A 19,060-nucleotide genomic window follows, 5' to 3' on the forward strand; every position below is an offset into this window, starting at 1 on the left:
ATGATTGTTTTGATCGGTGCTTGACAAGCGGCCAGCATATCTTTAAAGACACAGCAAAGCAGGAAGCCTATGTAGGTCAGACAGCTGTTAGCGTAGCACATGTTGGCACTAGGCACACAAACACTGCCCACTCCCTCGGAAAAATAAACTACCATCTGATATCCATTCCTTTCTTTGTATGAGAGACTGAGAGCTATTCACCTCCCTTGACTTTTTGCACGTGAAGTTACATAGGTTACAGTTAAACATTTTCCTTTCAAAATTGTTCTAATTCATGAATTAATTCATAGTATTCCCATGATGTCACATGCAATCACCTGCTGATTTATTACAATCACTGGCTGTTATTTTCCTACCAAGATGGCCGTGCAGTGATGTAACAGAATCCTATAATAAGAGTGTGTGTGTGTGTGTGTGTGTGTGTGTGTGTGTGTGTGTGTGTGTGTGTGTGTGTGTGTGTGTGTGTGTGTGTGTGTGTGTGTGTGTGTTGTGCGATCGGGCGGAATCTTTCAGGAAGTCTAAAGAGCACCCCTGCGGGTGACCTAACGCTCCCTAGTTAGGTAATTAGGGCTGACTAAAGCTCGTTTTATACTCGCTGTGCCGCGAAGGGCGCGGGGGAGGAGCCAGGGGCGCAAGCGTCAAATGACGTCAATGTATTGGGCGCGACCTCTGTAGGCCGCCCACCGCGTACCTGAAGATTTTTCTAGCAGCGCGACCTCCGCACGGCTTCTCTCCAAACATGCCCGCTTTCGAGCCACTGAGCCCTGAACACTGAGCTGTGTTTTCACCACATTTCTTGACCCATGTGGTAGGCTGAACTTTGATTTGCAACTGTTCGTTTTTAGTCATTTCACCAAGTAAATGTGTTGTGTTGAGAGCATGGTTGAGAGAGATTAAAAGCAGCACAGAGTAGGCTATCAGGGCTGAGAACTGAAACGGCTATTCAGTAAAAACAAGTTTGGTGATTCATTCATGTGCTGATGTACGGTCGTTTGAGAGTGAAAGCGCACTCAGTACTGCACATAATAGTGTTTCATTATGACTTTTCACGGGCTGTTCTCACTGTTTACCATTGTACAATGTAACATGCTGATCACTTGGCTGATCACTTCTGAGTATAAAAGCATTTGCCCCAGCGCGAGGTCGGCACGTGACTCGCGGAGCTCCGCCTCGCGGAGCCTTGCTCGAGTATAATGAGCCCTTAAATGGGCCAAAATGACTAATTAGTGGCCCAAATTCCTCAACACAGGTGCAGCACCACGGAGAGCTCCAGAGTGGTGCAGCCCACAGGTGAGCACAGTTTGAACTCAGCCAGTGAACTCTGGAGCAGCACACAGGTGTGCTGAGTTGTAAATCAGCCATGAAGGAGGAAACCCCTCTGGGGGGAGAGAGAGCGAGAGAGGCTGCATGCCAACTCTGTGAGCAAGGCCTGACTAAAATGGCCTATTCCTTCCTGTGATGTCACACTCTTCTTGGTGAAGAATGTTACGTCTATATTAGTCAGTCTTCTTTCAATTGAAATGTCAATATTACTGTATTTACATTGAGATGGACAAGGGAGTTATTTCAACTTTTAGTATAAGATCATGAATATGATTGAAATTCACATCACATTTATTTAATCACTGCAGACTCTTGATGATCTCATCAAATCTTTTGTGATGTAAATGTTGGCAGAATTTTCTGGCTGCTCCAAAGGCTACTATTTAATAATTCCTGCATTCATTGAGAACATTATCTTCAGCCATTCCAGGTTACTAGGATGTACATTCATTGTGAAGGCGTGCAATATCTCTGTCGTTTCAGCCTTCTTCTCATTCTTCCCCAGGCTTTGGCTGGAGAGCCTCTCTTTGAGCTCTTCCTAATTAGATTCTCTTTCAGTTATTTTCACAAGTTCTCTTCACGTTTAGACAATATGATTTTTTATCAAGTAGCACTTAATTATGTTCTGCTTTCAGAGTTATTATGAACTTACCTACAGTAGGCGAGTATGATACAGTACATAGAAAGCTATAGTGAAAGACTTTGATAAGAACTCATCAGTGCCTCATAGGCGGTTTTGAAATTTTGAAGTTGAAATTTGTCCTCCGCGTTTTTCCCATCCTGGCTCGTCCTCCTCCATGGGCTGGACAGGAGCGGTGGTCATTCAAATTAGGTTGGCCCTATTTTGCTGCTATCTGGGTTAGATTGGATTGGTCTTACTTTTTCTCACTCAACTCTAATATGACTGACGATATTTGTTAAAATAATCAAAACAAATAATTCATGACCATGTCTCATGCTTAACCCTCCGGAGTCGACGATATCATATTTGACAGTAAAATAATGTATACTCGTGAATTTTAAGAGGTTAAGAGGTTTCTAAATTACTGTACATATTTCTCTACTACTCAACTAAAGCATGCAGCAATAGGCCGATTTGTCTTCAGACCTACAGTATCAAGCTTATTTCATTATATTTTTAGTTAAAGTAATTAATTAGTTAATCTTACTTGTTTCTATGCATTTTATTTGATACGTACCAATATGACCAGAAAACCATCATAAAACAGTGAAGAACATCTTGAAACAAGAAACGATCAAATTCACACACACACCAAATGAAATAAGCTTGATAAGTCTGTGTACAAGATAAAATAAGTTTATTCGTTTTTGCAGTGAGAGTGACTTTTTTTGTTTGTTTAAATCTGTGCACACCTGTATTTTCTCCCCTCCCCTCCATCAGTCGCGGGTGGGGCTGGTGCCTGGATGACGCCCCGGTGAAGGACCAGCTGTCTCTGAGCTCCATGCCCCCCGGGGTGCTGTACAGCGCTGCCCATCAGTGCCGCCTGCAGTACGGCTCAGGCTCCCTGCTCTGCGACGACGTGGACGTAAGAATCTCTGCAACCACAAACACACTCAGAGATAGCCTACCACAGCAGTCTGTAGGCTACTGGACGACATAGTACGTTATGATACAATAGTCTGTAGGCTACTGGACATCATAGTATGTTATGATACAATAGTCTGTAGGCTACAGGGCGTCATAGTATGTTATGATACAATAGTCTGTAGGCTACTGGACGTCATAGTATGTTATGATACAATAGTCTGTAGGCTACTGGACATCATAGTATGTTCTTATGATACAATAGTCTGTAGGCTACTGGACGTCATAGTATGTTATGATACAATAGTCTGTAGGCTACTGGACATCATAGTATGTTATGATACAATAGTCTGTAGGCTACTGGACATCATAGTATGTTATGATACAATAGTCTGTAGGCTACTGGACATCATAGTATGTTCTTATGATACAATAAGTCTGTAGGCTACTGGACATCATAGTATGTTATGATACAATAGTCTGTAGGCTACAGGGCATCATAGTATGTTGTTATGATACAATAAGTCTGTAGGCTACTGGACATCATAGTATGTTATGATACAATAGTCTGTAGGCTACTAGACATCATAGTATGTTGTTATGATACAATAAGTCTGTAGGCTACTGGACATCATAGTATGTTATGATACAATAGTCTGTAGGCTACTAGACATCATAGTATGTTGTTATGATACAATAAGTCTGTAGGCTACTGGACATCATAGTATGTTATGATACAATAGTCTGTAGGCTACTAGACATCATAGTATGTTGTTATGATACAATAAGTCTGTAGGCTACTGGACATCATAGTATGTTATGATACAATAGTCTGTAGGCTACTGGACATCATAGTATGTTCTTATGATACAATAAGTCTGTAGGCTACTGGACATCATAGTATGTTATGATACAATAGTCTGTAGGCTACAGGGCATCATAGTATGTTATGAAACAATAGTCTGTAGGTTACTGGACATCATAGTATGTTGTTATGATACAATAAGTCTGTAGGCTACTGGACAATCATGGTATGTTATGATACAGTAGTCTGTAGGCTACTGTATATAGGGATATAGGGTGGATTCAGACCCACACAAACACTTCTTCTTCTTCTGTGGTGTTTTATGGCAGTTGGCATCCTTTATGTTGCATTACCGCCTCCTTCTGGAGTTATCCATCCACTGTTTCCCTACATTCTGTCCCGATACTCTCACTCCAGCTCACCGCCCCGCACGAACACAATCCACATCCACAATCCTATGACGTCATCAGTGATGTCATAGGGCATGAGGCATAGTCACTCACATAATCATAGAGCAAAAAATTAATACAAATTCAAATAAAGTCAAAGGGAGCTGGCACTCACAAAAGGAAGACAAACCCTCTGAAACGGAGATTTCTAAATGCACAGTTTCCGTTTTAGTCTTCATCAAAGCGAATGACACATCCTTCACCCTGTGGATGGTGAGCTTAGAGAGGCGGCGGCTCCAGGCTGCTTCTTTTCAATCAAAACAACTCAATGATATCATCATGTGACATCATAGAGGGAATGGCATGTTGGATGTGACAAACAAACTTTTGGAATAGTTTACATTTTACATTCACATTTACTGTATATAGTAGTTCAACATTTTAAGCTGTCGCAACATCCTATATAACATCCTTTATTTGCTTGGCTCTGATACTGAAGCCCTGCTGAGTGGTGGTTGTTGTGTTTGGACAGTGTTAACTTGCAGAAGGCTTGTGTGTGTGTTCTTTTGACTCGCGATCTAGATTATTGTAAAAGGTCTCGCCCACTCATTTGGGATTTGTCAAAGATCATCATTACAGAAAGGTTTAGAAAGAAGTCAAATAGGAGTGAAATAAAAGGCCTTCTCTAGAGCCCGACCGATATATCGCTCCACCGATATTATCGGCCGATATATCTGTATCGGCCGATATGTTGGCCCGATATGCCGATATTTTTTTATTTTGTATTTTTTAAGTTATAGACACCATGTCGTGTATATTTGATCTTTTTTCTTAACTCAAATTATATTTTATATTTGTTCTGTTTGTGTTTTTGTATTTCTAGTTATTTATAATTATTAAATTCCGAGTTCGGTTTACTGTTTCATTGCATTGATGTCATTTTGGACAATAAAGTTTATTGATAAGCTGTAAAATATCCTCCCTACATTACATATCTCAAGTCATGTCAAGTCATATCTTTGTCAAGTGTTTGATATTTGACGGATCATTGCAAAAGAATTGTGTAATATAATGTGTATTATATAATATAAGAATATCGGCCGATATATCGATATCGGAATTTTTTTACTTCCTAATATCGGTATCGGCATCGGCCTCCAAAATCCAGTATCGGTCGGGCCCGAGCCTTTTCTTAACTTCACTGTTTGAATGTACAGTACATCTTTGGCAAACTCTGAGGAGCTCCACATGTTGTTTGCTTACAGTCTAGTTGTGTAAGTCTCTTGAATTCTCTGCGTGCAACTCAGCAAAGGAGACAGCTACATTCTCAGCCCCTTTCAACACAAAAAATATCAGGAATCATGGAGACAGATAAAACTAGTGTCCTCTAGAGAGAGAGTGGCGTCAGCGGAGGACCAAAAAGCGAGACTCTATTAGCCAATGAACAGCCAGGAATGGGTCTGCATGGCAGACAGACGACAGGGCCTTCTCAGTTGCCGCACCCACCCTCTGGAACACTCTCCCCAGCCACATCCGTCAATCTCAGTCCATAACATCCTTCAAACAGGCCCTCAAGACCCACCTCTTCAACCTCGCCTTCTCCTCCTAACCTCACTCCACTCTACCTACTGTCCCCACCTTTCATGAATGTTTCCAAATTAAAGTATTTATTTCTGTGTTTTCTGTAAAGCGACTTTGAGTATTTAGAAAAGCTCCATATAAGATAAATGTATTATTATTATTATTATTATGCTACTTTTGCATGCTAAAATAAAGCTGATAATGTACAATTTGATTCAAGAAAAAGCAAAAAAACTTTCAAAGTACAACACAAACGGTCTATTTTGCTGCAACTCGACAGTGCTGCTTAATCCAGGACTTTACTTCCTGGAACTCTTGAGAGTAAAAAAAACTGGTCCATCGGAGTGAATGGAGACGTCGCAACTCTTCTTACACGGCTTTGGATAAAACCTCTCAAAGTTGCATTCGTAGGAATTGCTGTTTTAATTTCTGTGTGTTTCATATTTCCTTACAACATAGGCTTTATTGATCGTCAGAAGTGAGCTTGTCTCAAATCAAAATGAACATGAACATGGATCTACTAACATTCCAGGCGCAGCACAAAAGCAAGTACAGTGAAAATTGTACGGCCAGCGCTTTTACTAAAGTAGCGCATGCAAATGAGCGGGGAGACGCAAATAACCGATTAGTGTTCTAGTCTCCCATCGGAAAATAAATTGTGCCTGATTGTCTTCTGCTTCCGCTGCACAGGCGTGCCACACTGTGCCCACTGAGTGTTAAAACGGTGCAAGCGGTAATCTGTCGAGAATGCATCTCACCTCACTGGTGAAGTACTAACACAGCGTTCACTCAATCTAGGTGACAGCTCAACTCCAACTCCCACAATGCTGTTTGACCTTGATATGGTGAAGACTGTGTAAAAAAAAAAAAAAATCTTTTCTTTTCTTTTTTTCTTTTTTCATCTGAGTTTGTTTCAACACAAAGGGACTCCCTTGATGCCCTGTAAGGAATGGAAAGCAGCTGTACAGTATGTCATGGTCAGGGACAGAGAAATGTATAGAGAATATACAATGAGAGTGAAAGAGGAGGGGTGTGTGGAGACCACACACACACACACACACACACACACACACACACACACACACACACACACACACATTTTTCCACCAGCGACATTGTTTCTCCAAGGTTCTCTATAAATTCCATTTGCTACCCCGCGCACGTGCAGCGGTTTACAAGCAGCCCACCAAGGCAGACAGACAGCTCTGGCATGCACACAGATTTACAATGAAGACAGACAGCTCTGGCATGCAAGCAGATTTACAGCACTGTCGATCATTTTGAAAAGACAAATTCATGGACATGTAATCCAGTCACAGATTCCCATGAGCTTGTTTCCCACCCACACTGGGTTAAAAACAGCGATGATTTGCTGATTTTCAACATTTACCATAACACATACATGTATTTTATTATTATTATTATTATTATTATTATTATTGTTATTATTGTTGTTGTTGTTGTTGTCATTATTATTGCTATTATTATTATTATTATTATTATTATTATTATTATTATTATTATTATTATTATATATTATTATATTATTATATTATTATTTAAATTCAATTCGCTTTACAGGCCTGACTGTTCACAAACAATTTTGCTAAAGCATGTATCAAGAAATCAATCATCAATAATTAACCGACACTTCAGAAAAAGAATCCCATCCACTCCCATGTCTCGTTCTCTCTCTCTCTCTCTCTCTCTCTCTCTCACACACACACACACTCACACTTACTTGGCTGCACACATACATACACACGCACACAAACACTATACAGTAGTACACACTCTTGTTGTAGAGTTTTACGTAAGGGATAATGTATATTGAGGCGGTGATTACGGGGGAAATAATGACCGACAGGTGATGATTGAGCCCGACGCGCCAGCGGAGGGCTTAATCATCACCTGAAGGTCATTATTTCCCAGTAATCACTGCCTCAATATACATTATCCCGCTTAGAACACGGCCTACAACTAAATCATTCAATAATCTGACAAAAATAATTATTCAAATAGATTTTTTAATAGCGTTTTCAACGACAAAGCGGTTTCATTCGTAATTGGCACACAAGACACCACAGCTGCAACTGGTTGGCCTAATTAGTAGTGTTTGCTGACAAAAAGCTCTTATCAACTGATTAATCCAGGTGTGGCAGAGCAGCGGTCGGTTGTCGAGAAATAATGACCGGTGAATATTGTTGATTGACCAATCAGAATCGAGTATTCAAGAGAGCCGTGTTCTAAACTACAATAAACCAATGTGCTCTTCTTACTAGAACCTCACAAATTGCCTGTTGTGGAGTGTGAAGAAGTGACATTTCCATTTCATGCGTGGAGCCGATTCATCACAAATGTCAAGCAAGAGCAACAACAGCGGGTCAAGCCCCTCTTTCTAATCTGCCAGCAAACTCCAACTGATAAACGCTGCAGTTGGCCTTTTGGCTTTTATCAGTCTTCACACAGAAAGCAGTGCAGGAAATATAGATTTTTTTTTTTTATCATTCTCATCCTAACCTCCAGAGAGACTTTAGGAGCTCCACAATTCATTACTTCATGCCAGTATCTATGGTTCCTTTATCGCAAAAATAACTGGGTTTGTGGAGGCTAAATGACGTCACATCCGTTTTGTTAGCGTTCCATTTGCAGAAAACTGGAGCTGGGAAGTTCACTGTTCACTGGTCAGATCCAGTCGCTAGCCAGGCTAGCCATTGTTAGCAATAACAGTTGATAACAAGGCATTTTGCGCATACAAACACTGCAGCAACATGTCCACACAGATAGAAGTTAGGCAGTGCTGCTGTGTGTACAGCTGATTTAATGAGACACAAACAAGACAGAAGTGCTAATGAACAACATTTACTACGATTATAACTACTGTTGTAATCTTGGATTTTTGTGGCCGGGGCTGCTGAGGCTCCTACGAGTTTGGAATGGGAAATGCCAGCTCTGGTGACGTCACCGTCCCAGCTCACGACCTTTGAACCGTAAGATTACCAGTTCCTAGTTAAAAAGGAATGCACGATATAGCAGTACCAGATTGATTATTGTGCTGTAGTCACAGTGGATCAAATTTAGTCCCCCCTCCCCCCACGTAGGTTAACATTTGACACAGTCATACAGTTAGTTACACATATTTACCCAGATTTTTACAAAAATAATAATAAATAAACAAATTAATTAATTAATTAAGAACTTGGTTCCATTGTGCTTTAGATGTAACCCAAGGGAATGTGTTGGGATTGTAGCCGGAATGTACTTTATAGCTGACATCAACGTATGCCCCAAATAACTAATTTCAGGTCAGTTACATACCATGTCCACTACCAATTTCTTCCCTGATTTACATGAAGCGTGTGTTTTACATACAGGAAATGTTTGAAGTCTTACAAATAGCAGCCCTGCTGCTGTGGAGCTAAATGCATAATGGGGTGAAAAATGAGAATGAAGTTATGATTGCCCGAGGCAGACATGTCACAGGCAGTGATATGCATTCACTCAGAAGATGGAATGCCAATAATTAGTGTTGATATCTCTGCCCCATGAAAAGCCTTGAGGGTTAGACTGAGCTAGTCTGAAAAAAGAAAATGCAAGTCTTATCAAAGAGAGCAAGATTAGGCCCTGCATATGGATTTTTTGTCATCCATCAATTGAGAGTATTCTGTTACATCACCACACGGCCATCTTGGTAGGGAAACAGGTGATTGTGATCAATTAACAGGTGATTACAATCAAGTGACACTTACAGACAATAAGCTGTGTGTATTGTAGCGCCATATTGGTAGGAAAAAGGCTTGTGACATCATGGGAATACTATGAATACCTATGTGTTCTTTTTGTCGTTAAATTCAAGTGGAACCACACTAGGCTTTTACGATAATAGCGAATATGTAAGGGATAATGTATATTGAGGCGGTGATTACGGGGGAAATAATCACCTGAAGGTCATTATTTCCCAGTAATCACCGCCTCAATATACATTATCCCGCTTAGAACACGGCCTACAACTAAATCATTCAATAATCTGACAAAAATAATTATTCAAATAGATTTTTTAATAGCGTTTTCAACGACAAAGCGGTTTCATTCGTAATTGGCACACAAGACACCAGCTGCAACTGGTTGGCCTAATTAGTAGTGTCTGCAGACAAAATGCTCTTATCAACTGATTAATCCAGGTGTGGCAGAGCAGCGGTCGGTTGTGGAGAAATAATGACCGGTGAATCTTGTTGATTGACCAATCAGAATCGAGTATTCAAGAGAGCCGTGTTCTAAGTAAAGGCTGGCTCACACTACAGGATTTTCGGGCCGATTTATGCCCGATTCACCCCTCCCGAGAATCGGAGGAGAAATCTGGCCTGGCAGCTTGCCAAGCTTGGTCGGGCCCGACTTTCGGCACCGATTATCTTGTAGTGTGAGCTGTTTGCAGATCCAATCTTAACTCTCCCCGATCTGCTCAAAGCCTCATCGGGGCCGTCCCGATCATATCAAACATGTTTGATATTTAGGACTGAAAATCTGCGCGAATACATCATTCTGCTGCTGCGCGAGACTCCCGTCATTATCGTTAATTGACGCGGCTCTGATGCGCTGCACTGCAGGTATCAGATAGGCTACCAAATACCAACAGCACAGAACCATGAGTATTTGGGGGAAAATGTCACTAATTTATATCACAATGAATGACCAATGAATAAAAAGTTGTTATATCGTAGTTTTGAGCCCCTGCCAGTCAGAGGCTGTAATCTCCTACCTGTCTTATCAGGCAGTGTGGGGAAAAAAGGCTTTGCTGCTGCGGGAAGCAATCCAGTCTATCCAAACTTTTGCCGATCTCATGACATGCAGCAGGGGAATATATTTTGGTAGCGCATGTGTTTGTGTTCTCCCTTGTACAGACAATAGACTCGCGTTGTTTACACGCATGCTAACTACCGTGAGATTCATTTGTTTGGCGAGACGGGCATGAAAATGAGGAAAGAGAGAGAGGTGAGGTGGGGGCGGAGCGCTTTGGTCACTGCTGGAACCCCAAAAACGAAACAGGTTCGGAGTATGGCCGGGCATCAATGTGATTATCCTGCCGATAATCTTAATAATATCCTGTAGTGCGTGGTGCGCCACATTTACAAATCTTGTAGTGTGTGCATGTTTGAGATTCTAGGGAAGATAATCTGGGAAGATTCTCCTGTAGTGCGTGTCACAGCCAGATTTCAAAATCGGCTAGGATTGTCATAATCCTGTAGTCTGAGCCCAGCTTTAGGGATAATGTATACTGAGCCGGTGATTACTGTGGAAATAATGACCGACAGGTGAATGATTGCCCGACGCGCAGCGGAGGGCTTAATATTCACCTGAAGGTCATTATTTCCAGTAATCACCGGCTCAGTATACATTATCCCGCTTAGAACACGGCCTACAACTAAATCATTCAATAATCTGACAAAAATAATTATTCAAATAGATTTTTTAATAGCGTTTTCAACACAAAGCGGTTTCATTCGTAATTGGCACACAAGACACCACAGCTGCAACTGGTTGGCCTAATTAGTAGCGTCTGCGGACATAATGCTCTTACCAACTGATTAATCCAGGTGTGGCAGAGCAGCGGTCGGTTGTCGAGAAATAATGACCGGTGAATATTGTTGATTGACCAATCAGAATCGAGTATTCGAGAGAGCCGTGTTCTAAATTGTGATATTTGCCGCCATATTTTTCACAATATTGAATATTGTCCCTTCTTTTTACATTTTTGGATTTTGCACAGTCTGCCCTGCTGCTGACCCTCTTTTCACTGCTTACTGTCCATTATTGGTGCTGTTCAGAGTGTTGATGTGAAGGGAGGGGAGAGGTAATAACAGGAGGGGGAGGTGAACAGCCTGTCAACCTCTCAGTCCTTTCAGTTGCTGCTTTGGAGAGTGGGGGCGGGGGGGGGGGCATATTTTATTATGATTATTTCCTCTTCCTCCTCCTCCTCCTCCTCCTCCTCCTCCTCCTCCACAGTCTGCCCTGCTGCTGCTGATTCCGACCCAGATTTCACTGCTAACTGTGCAGCCAAATTAGCATCTCCATAGCAGGTGTTGGGGGCAGTAGCGGAGCGTACGCCGGGGCAGAGGGTGCGGCCGCCACGGGCCCACTCGTCAGGGGGGCCCATCAAATTTTTTTTTTTTTTTTTTTTTTTTTTTTTTTTTGCAGGCCAGGCCACCTGGCTGGCAACCTGTGTTTTTATTTTTCTTCTTCAGAACAAGCTTGTCTGTAAAGTGGCTTCACTGTAGTCTTTCTTGGACATAATATTACTTGGCTCAATGAGTGACAAATTGTGTTTTTGGATATAGGGGCTATCAGCTATTTTACAGTTGTGACTTAACACATTGAATGCCAGCCATGTTTTCATTCCTGTAGGTAAGTTGTGCCAGGGGTGTTTTTGACGATTCTGGCTCATTTTAGAACAGCCGAGGATTCTTTTCTGTTAAGAATTCATGAACATCAATCATCTAAAAATAACTAATAGAATGTGTGCTTTCTCTGTCTAAAAGAGTTAGTTTGCAGAGTTAGTAGTTATGTAGATATTAGCCGTTGAGTACAGCATGGTTTCAGCGTCTGGAAATTTATTCAGAGATAAATGGCTTTTTGTGAAACAGTCACTTTAACCATTCATTTTTGGCATCAGTAAGACCGTCAGACATTCTAAACAATAGTTTTGAACAGTAATTTCCTCCATAACAACAGGAAACACCCCTCTCATTCAAACTCCTCCCTCCGTGTGTCTTCTCCTCCTTCCTCCTGGCTTCAGCGGGCGTGTCAGAAGCGCGTTGTGCTGCCTGCCTGTCTGTCTGCGTGCCTGCCTGCCTGCTTGCCTGTCGGGCAAGACGAGTCTGAAATGGAATACTGTAAAATCGCGTCGCCATTTCCTTGAATGGCTTGCTTCCGCGGTGTGTGTGTGTGTGTGTGTGTGTGTGTGTGTGTGTGTGTGTGTGTGTGTGTGTGTGTGTGTGTTCGCGCGTTGCTGCGCGGCTCTGGGGGGAAGGGATCTCTGTCCGTTCTGTGTGCCGCGGGAGGCGGCTGCTTTTGTGGCTTTTGGGTCCCGTGGCTGTGACTTCTCTCGGTCTCTGTCGCCACTTAGTGGTCGGTAAAATAGATTACACACATGCTCTTGCTCCAAATAGTTAACTCGAAGATGTAAAAGGGGTTGATTGATGTCCCACTGTCAAAAAAAAAAAATCTTTATGTAAGACGAGTTAGTCCGTCCTTGGCACTTAAGCGTTGGATTATGTAAGACGAGTTAGGTCGTCTATGGCACTTAATGAGTTAAAATGACTTTATTTAATAAAGTCAGTGGTGTGAGTCTGAGAGGAATTCAATCAATAGACAATAACATTGGTGTGTTTAAAATGAGATATTCCACTAAATATGGCTAAAACCGATTCAAACATGCAAAAAAGGCACATTTTTCTTCGCGGCCTGGCAGGCCCGGTTCTACGGGGGTGCAAAAGCATGCATTGCACCCGTATTTGTCTGCATGCTCAGTTGAAAAGTAAAAAAAAAAAAAAAAAAAAAATTTTTTTTTATAAATGCTACAGCTGCACACTTACTGTTTAAACTTGAATTATAGTTGTTGTTTTTCTTTGTTCTTTGATGTGATTTTATGGCTTTTTGGCACCTATATGTAACCTTTTAACACTTTCAGTGCCACGGCCCTTGGGCAAAAGGTTGCTTGCTGTGCCACATAGGCCGCAATGCATTTTAAAACAGTCATATAATTTCTTTAATAATTACTATGTAAACACTGAACACGCACAAATAACGATGAGACTCTCTTCTATCACCTGCAAAAAAAAGTTTATTGATCCCATTTTCCGTTCTTTAGTTATGAGCCGGAGAAGATAGCTTGATTGAACGAAAAAAAGAGCTTTTTTTCTACGAGCTGAGATAATGAGCCTTTTGTGAAATTAAACATTTCAAGCACATCACTGACTCTGAAGCTAATTTTCTGATGTAGTCACACCTCAAAAATAATTTCCTTCAATAAAACAGTGAAGGCAAGGGAATTTTGTTTGGAAGAATAATATTTTTAGCTGAAACCAGCAGCGCTGGCGCCTGCATGCGCTGCTGGTTGCAGCTTCTTGCTGATCTTTTGCTGCTGGTGGGCATCGGATATTCTGGCTTGCGTTTGCCAACCCTGTCCTGCTGTCTGGGTCTGTGTTGTGTACTTGGCTCTGCGTGCCCACCTCCCCCCCTCCTCCCCCCCCCCCCCCCGTTGTGGGAGGAGTATCTCTCTGCTCTGCTGTTTTATCTGCCTGTGCTCAGCACTGAAAAAGTCCGCTAGATGCTGCTTTTTTACAGCCGCGTGTACCAGCTCCCATGCTTCGAGTTGAGAATAATAACAAATCCACGGCTGATCATGTGTTGCAGCGGACACGGAGGCTGTTGCAGCGGACATCGAGGTGCTCAATTGTGATAGCAGATTGGCTGCTGCAGGGGCACAGCTAAACGTTGCTTCAATGAAGCCGCTGCATACGGACGGATGCGATGCGATTTCCTTCCCCCCAATGACTTCTTCTGTGTGTTTCACTCCACGGGCTCTATCGTTGCAGCGGCGCAGTTTCTAGGCCGAACGCCAGCAGCAGCGCAAAGCAGTGGGCGTGGAAAGGCGCACTTGATATCTTGGTATCGGCGCTAAACTCAGCCTCAACCATTATAACCACGCCTTTTAAGCGTAAAATTATGCATTGTCCGCTCATTGGAGAATTGCAGGGAAGAGACACACGCTTGCCTTTTAAGCTCCAATTCCTGGACAAATCCGGTAAAACCAGACAAAGCCAAGGGCTCCGCCGCCCCCCCCTCCCTTCATCCGGTCTGTCTATCTCCATATATAGGCTATTATTCCATATTATAATGATTCTCAAACCAATCTAACTGCAGTTAAAATACTGCAAGCATGTAAATACGCTACACTATAGCAAGACCAAAGTGAAAATAATTTCTAAATGCATCTGATAGAAAAAAATATTGCCTATGGCTGGATGTCATGAGATTAAATGAAAGTTTGGCCAGAATGATATCGTTTTATCTCTCCTCCCCCACTGCACGATGCAACATCCTCTGAATGACACCTATCACTTTTACTGGATCTGATAACTTAATTCTATTTAATTTACAGGATTTTATTATTGAGTAATAGTATTTTATTTGGCCTATATATGCGTCCCCCCCACCCCCTGCCCACAGGCTCTGACAAATATGTTCATTCTCAATAAAATATTCAGTAATCAATCAGAGGGGCTTTAAAAGCCAGATTGGCAGCAGCTGGCGCAGTGTGATCAATATGGCAGACCAAAACCGATCCACTAAATTCACAGCTGAGGAGAAGATGGTGCTGGCGAATCAGGTGATATATCTGTCCACCATTCATTTTGAATAGCTACAAAACAACTCTTTACTTAAGTTGTTTATTCATCTATCCATTCAGGTTCAAATGTACCATCGCGCACTGTTTGGGGAGGAGAATTACCCCGCCGACGGCCCGCGCCCAGTCCTGGACCGCCTGAGTGAGCCGCCCCAGGTGGCCGTCTATGCGCTGCGCTTGTTCAGCACCTCGGACAGCTCCGCTGCCACAGACGGGGGAAACATTTGGAAATAATTATAACTTTCTATGCTTTGCACACAGAAAAAATAAATACAACAGACAATTCTGTAATGAATAGCTGTAATGAAGAGTGGGGTTTGAAGAAGCGCTACACAACAGTTTATCCAGTTTATCTCTTTCTCTCTTTTCTTTCTCTCTCCCTTTCTCTCACATTAAACGATATACATGCCTATAATGTCAATTATCTGAATGAAATAATAATACATATTAATTAGGAATATTAGTAATATTAGTAGCCTAGCTAATTTCGGGGGGGGGGGGTAATAAAACGTAGAGCTATATTACACATAAATGGGGATTATTATGATAGCCTAAACTAAATTTATGAAACTGCATTACAGCTTCACCCAAAAAGCCTGAGAAGGGTTGCAATCTTATATTCTATTGTATTCTAAAGTATTTTTTTCTATATATTGTATTCTCCATTCACTTTCCTGTCCCCGGTGCACAGAATCCTGCTTTAGGCCAGCTTTTCAAAAGCGCAAAGCGCTAAAAGTCGGCCAGGTCGGAAGATGGCTGGAAGATAGTAGTACGCCGGTATTTAGCGCCGCCACGCCCACTTCGGCGCATTCAGGGACTCCGCCACGCCCATTCGGCCTAAAGCGCATTTGGCAGCCTAAAGCCTATTGCTATTTTCCCGAAACAGGCGCAAGGCACGTTTTTTTGCGTTTAAGGCCCGTTTTAGCGCCGAAGGCCTGTGGGAGAATAGGGACCCACGTTCTCTCATCTGGAGAGCGCTGTCGCCACCTAAGGGTTCTGTAAAATAGGTTAGACACATTCAATACCTCTGAATATTGTAAGAGGCGATGTAAGAGGCATAGATCGACACCCCCCCGTCAAAAAAAAAAAATCGAGTTATGACGCCATTTGGCGTCGCTGGCACTGTACGGTAAATTTCTAATGACGCCATATGGCGTCGCTGGCACTGAATGTGTTAAGGTTGAGATAATTGTATTATCATTATATGGTCCAAATATTTCAGTAAAGCACTTGAAACACTTGAAATATTCTTGCTTGGGTGGTATCATTCTACTTGAAATGATGGTCAAATGCATTATTTTTAGTAAAATAACATGTCAAATTTTTCGGGCGGCCGGCCTTTGGCCGGCCACCCGAGTGGGCCCGGCCTTTGGCCGGGCATCTGCACCCCTTCCTATCTAGGATGCACCCCTAGTCATCTTGTTCTGGAACCGGCCCTGCGGCCTGGCCTGGCCTTCAAAAAAAAAAAAAAAAAAAAAAAAATTTTTTTTTTTGATGGGGCCCCCCTAAGAGCTTTGCCCCCTCTGGGCTGATAGGGTCGCTCCGCCCCTGGTTGGGGGATAAGCAGTTGAGATGTGGGGAAATAACCCAACCACACTGAATTCTGACTACAACAACAACTACTCAGAAAGGTGTCTGGTTTAATCAGTAGGTGGATGAGGCCACCAACATTATATTGGCAGATAAGAAAATGAGACAACGGCAAGCTGTTTGTTTAATGTCGTTAAAATATGCTTTAATGTAATCGTCAAATCCACCGTTCATAATAATAGTGCGGTCTTCAGGCATTGCTTGTTTTGGTTGATTGATTTTGGTTGGGAAAAGGGAAGTGACTCTTATCTATCTCCGTCTGCCTGCCTAGAACATTTGCAGCACGCTGTGGTGCACCGTGGGAACGACCTGCCACTCCAAGCTGGACGGGGCCGTGGACGGGACCAACTGTGGAGAGAACAAAGTAGGTCTCTTCAGTCACATTGAAGGGGGGATTCCAACCTTAATTCAGCGCGACTCCGACTCCGTTGACTTTAGACGACTTGTGAAAGCTCTAACCACCGATGCCGAATGGGACAGAAAGTTGGTAGATGTTGTGACTGTGCTGAGGAACATTTCACGGAAATACAGGATTTGCAGATTTGCAGATTTCTGGTTGGCAACTAGGGTTGTCAGTCACGCTAGTAGAATTTCCAACTTTGATACCGATACCAAGGAAAAAACCAATACTCGATATCATTTTTTATATGGGGGGGTGGGGGGTGGGGGTGGTGACAACACATCAGGAGGGATAAAAAAAAATAAACAAAGACATATGGACGGACAGACACACATTCTCCATAATCTAGGCCTGATCAAACTCATTCAAAACTTTGCATTTACACGGCAGATTAGCCCTGCTCTAGTCATCAGCCTATCAGAACACTTTTAGCTTGATGAAGCAACAGATACCCACCAATGACAGGGAGGGAAAACTCAGTGTTATGTGAGATCTTTTTCCTCAAGAGAAAGCACTGCTGCTATCAATGCTGTTGCAAATGAGCATTATATCCACAACTGTCAGCTCAAGATTCCTGAAGGTTTGCATGTAGCTGAGCTCATACAGTAGGAATCAACAAGTGGAAATTCGGCCTTATGATAGGGTATACAATGCATGTATATATGCATGTATATGTATATATAATCAGTCTATAAATATACATGAATACTATATACATATTTATAGACTGTTTACATACACCTGCCCAGGCAGTGAGTCACAAATAAATACAACATTAGAATAGACAAGCCGCTTGATCTAAGCTACTTTGATTCCAGGCAGCATCTCAGAAACAGACAACCTTATGATTTTGCATGCACTATACTGTAGTGTCTACAAATGACTGAAAATGCACATCCAGTCAGCGGCAGTCCTCCAGGGTGAAAATGTCTGGCGGATGAGAGAGGTTACAGAAGAATATCAAGATGTCAAGACTCGTTCAAGCGAAACAGACAGGCATGAGTACGCTCACTACAACAGTAGTCTCGCTGGCCAGCCTCCTCCCCGTTCCGTCCGAGGAGTCTGGCGCCGCAGGTCTCCATAGTGGGATTGCGATGGGCGGCGCTTGCGGCAGTGCCCTTGGAAAATAGTTTCAAAACAATCCAACTTGCCGTTTTCAGCGTGTAGCAACGAGCTAGCGTGTAGGTTTCTGCCGTTAGCTTGCTAGCTAGTTAGCGTTGTTGTTTTCACTGCGGCGGCAGGGCACTATTTACAGCGACACACAGGGAGGAGGGAGCACAAGCCGCTCTTGATTGACGTGGTCGGAGCCAATGACAGAGCTTGTAATAAGCCGGGAGCGGACATCCGGCTGCCACCGAAACAGTCGCTCCAATGGGAGAGCAGAGTAGAGCAGGGGAGGGTTTAGGTTTATCCCAGTTATGGAGACCTGCGGCGCCAGACAGACTCCTCGGACGGAAGGGAGAGGAGGCTGGCCACGAGACTACTACAACAGTGGCGTGCAGAACAGCCTCTAAGGGCAGCGCCACATGACCAACCTTGAAGCGGCGGATTGGCTACAGCAGCAAAGAAGCATGCTGTGTTTACTTCCTGTCAACTAAAGAACAAGAAGATGAGGCTAAAAAGGTTCAATGAGACATTAATAATTATTATTAATGTCTCATTGAACCTTTTTATGATGAGAATTGTGCTGTTTGTTGCAGTGGTGTTTCAGTGGTGAGTGTGTGTTTGTTGCAGTGGTGTTTCAGTGGTGAGTGTGTGTTTGTTTGTTGCAGTGGTGTTTCAGTGGTGAGTGTGTGTTTGTTTGTTGCAGTGGTGTTTCAGCGGTGAGTGTGTGTGTTTGTTGCAGTGGTGTTTCAGTGGTGTGTGTGTTTGTTGCAGTGGTGTTTCAGCTGTGTGTGTTTGTTGCAGTGGTGTTTCAGTGGTGTGTGTTTGTTTGTTGCAGTGGTGTTTCAGTGGTGAGTGTGTGTGTTTGTTGCAGTGGTGTTTCAGCTGTGTGTGTTTGTTGCAGTGGTGTTTCAGTGGT

The 19,060-nt window shown here is 42.7% G+C and overlaps 1 protein-coding gene across 1 annotated transcript in view; it reads left to right on the plus strand.

Moving 5' to 3' along the window:
• The window catches only part of LOC310791192 (A disintegrin and metalloproteinase with thrombospondin motifs 7-like), a gene marked incomplete at both ends in the record, with an annotated part of 116,096 nt that overhangs the window by 42,601 nt on the left and 54,435 nt on the right, over nt 1-19,060 (plus strand). The window contains 2 exons of the mRNA XM_083652876.1: nt 2,726-2,870; nt 16,909-17,001. Coding sequence (XP_083509002.1) covers nt 2,726-2,870; nt 16,909-17,001 — 238 coding nt within the window. The remainder of the gene's footprint in view (nt 1-2,725; nt 2,871-16,908; nt 17,002-19,060) is intronic.

Source organism: Poromitra crassiceps (assembly GCF_964638095.1).
Source record: "Poromitra crassiceps genome assembly, chromosome: 16".
NCBI classification, from domain to species: domain Eukaryota; kingdom Metazoa; phylum Chordata; class Actinopteri; order Beryciformes; family Melamphaidae; genus Poromitra; species Poromitra crassiceps.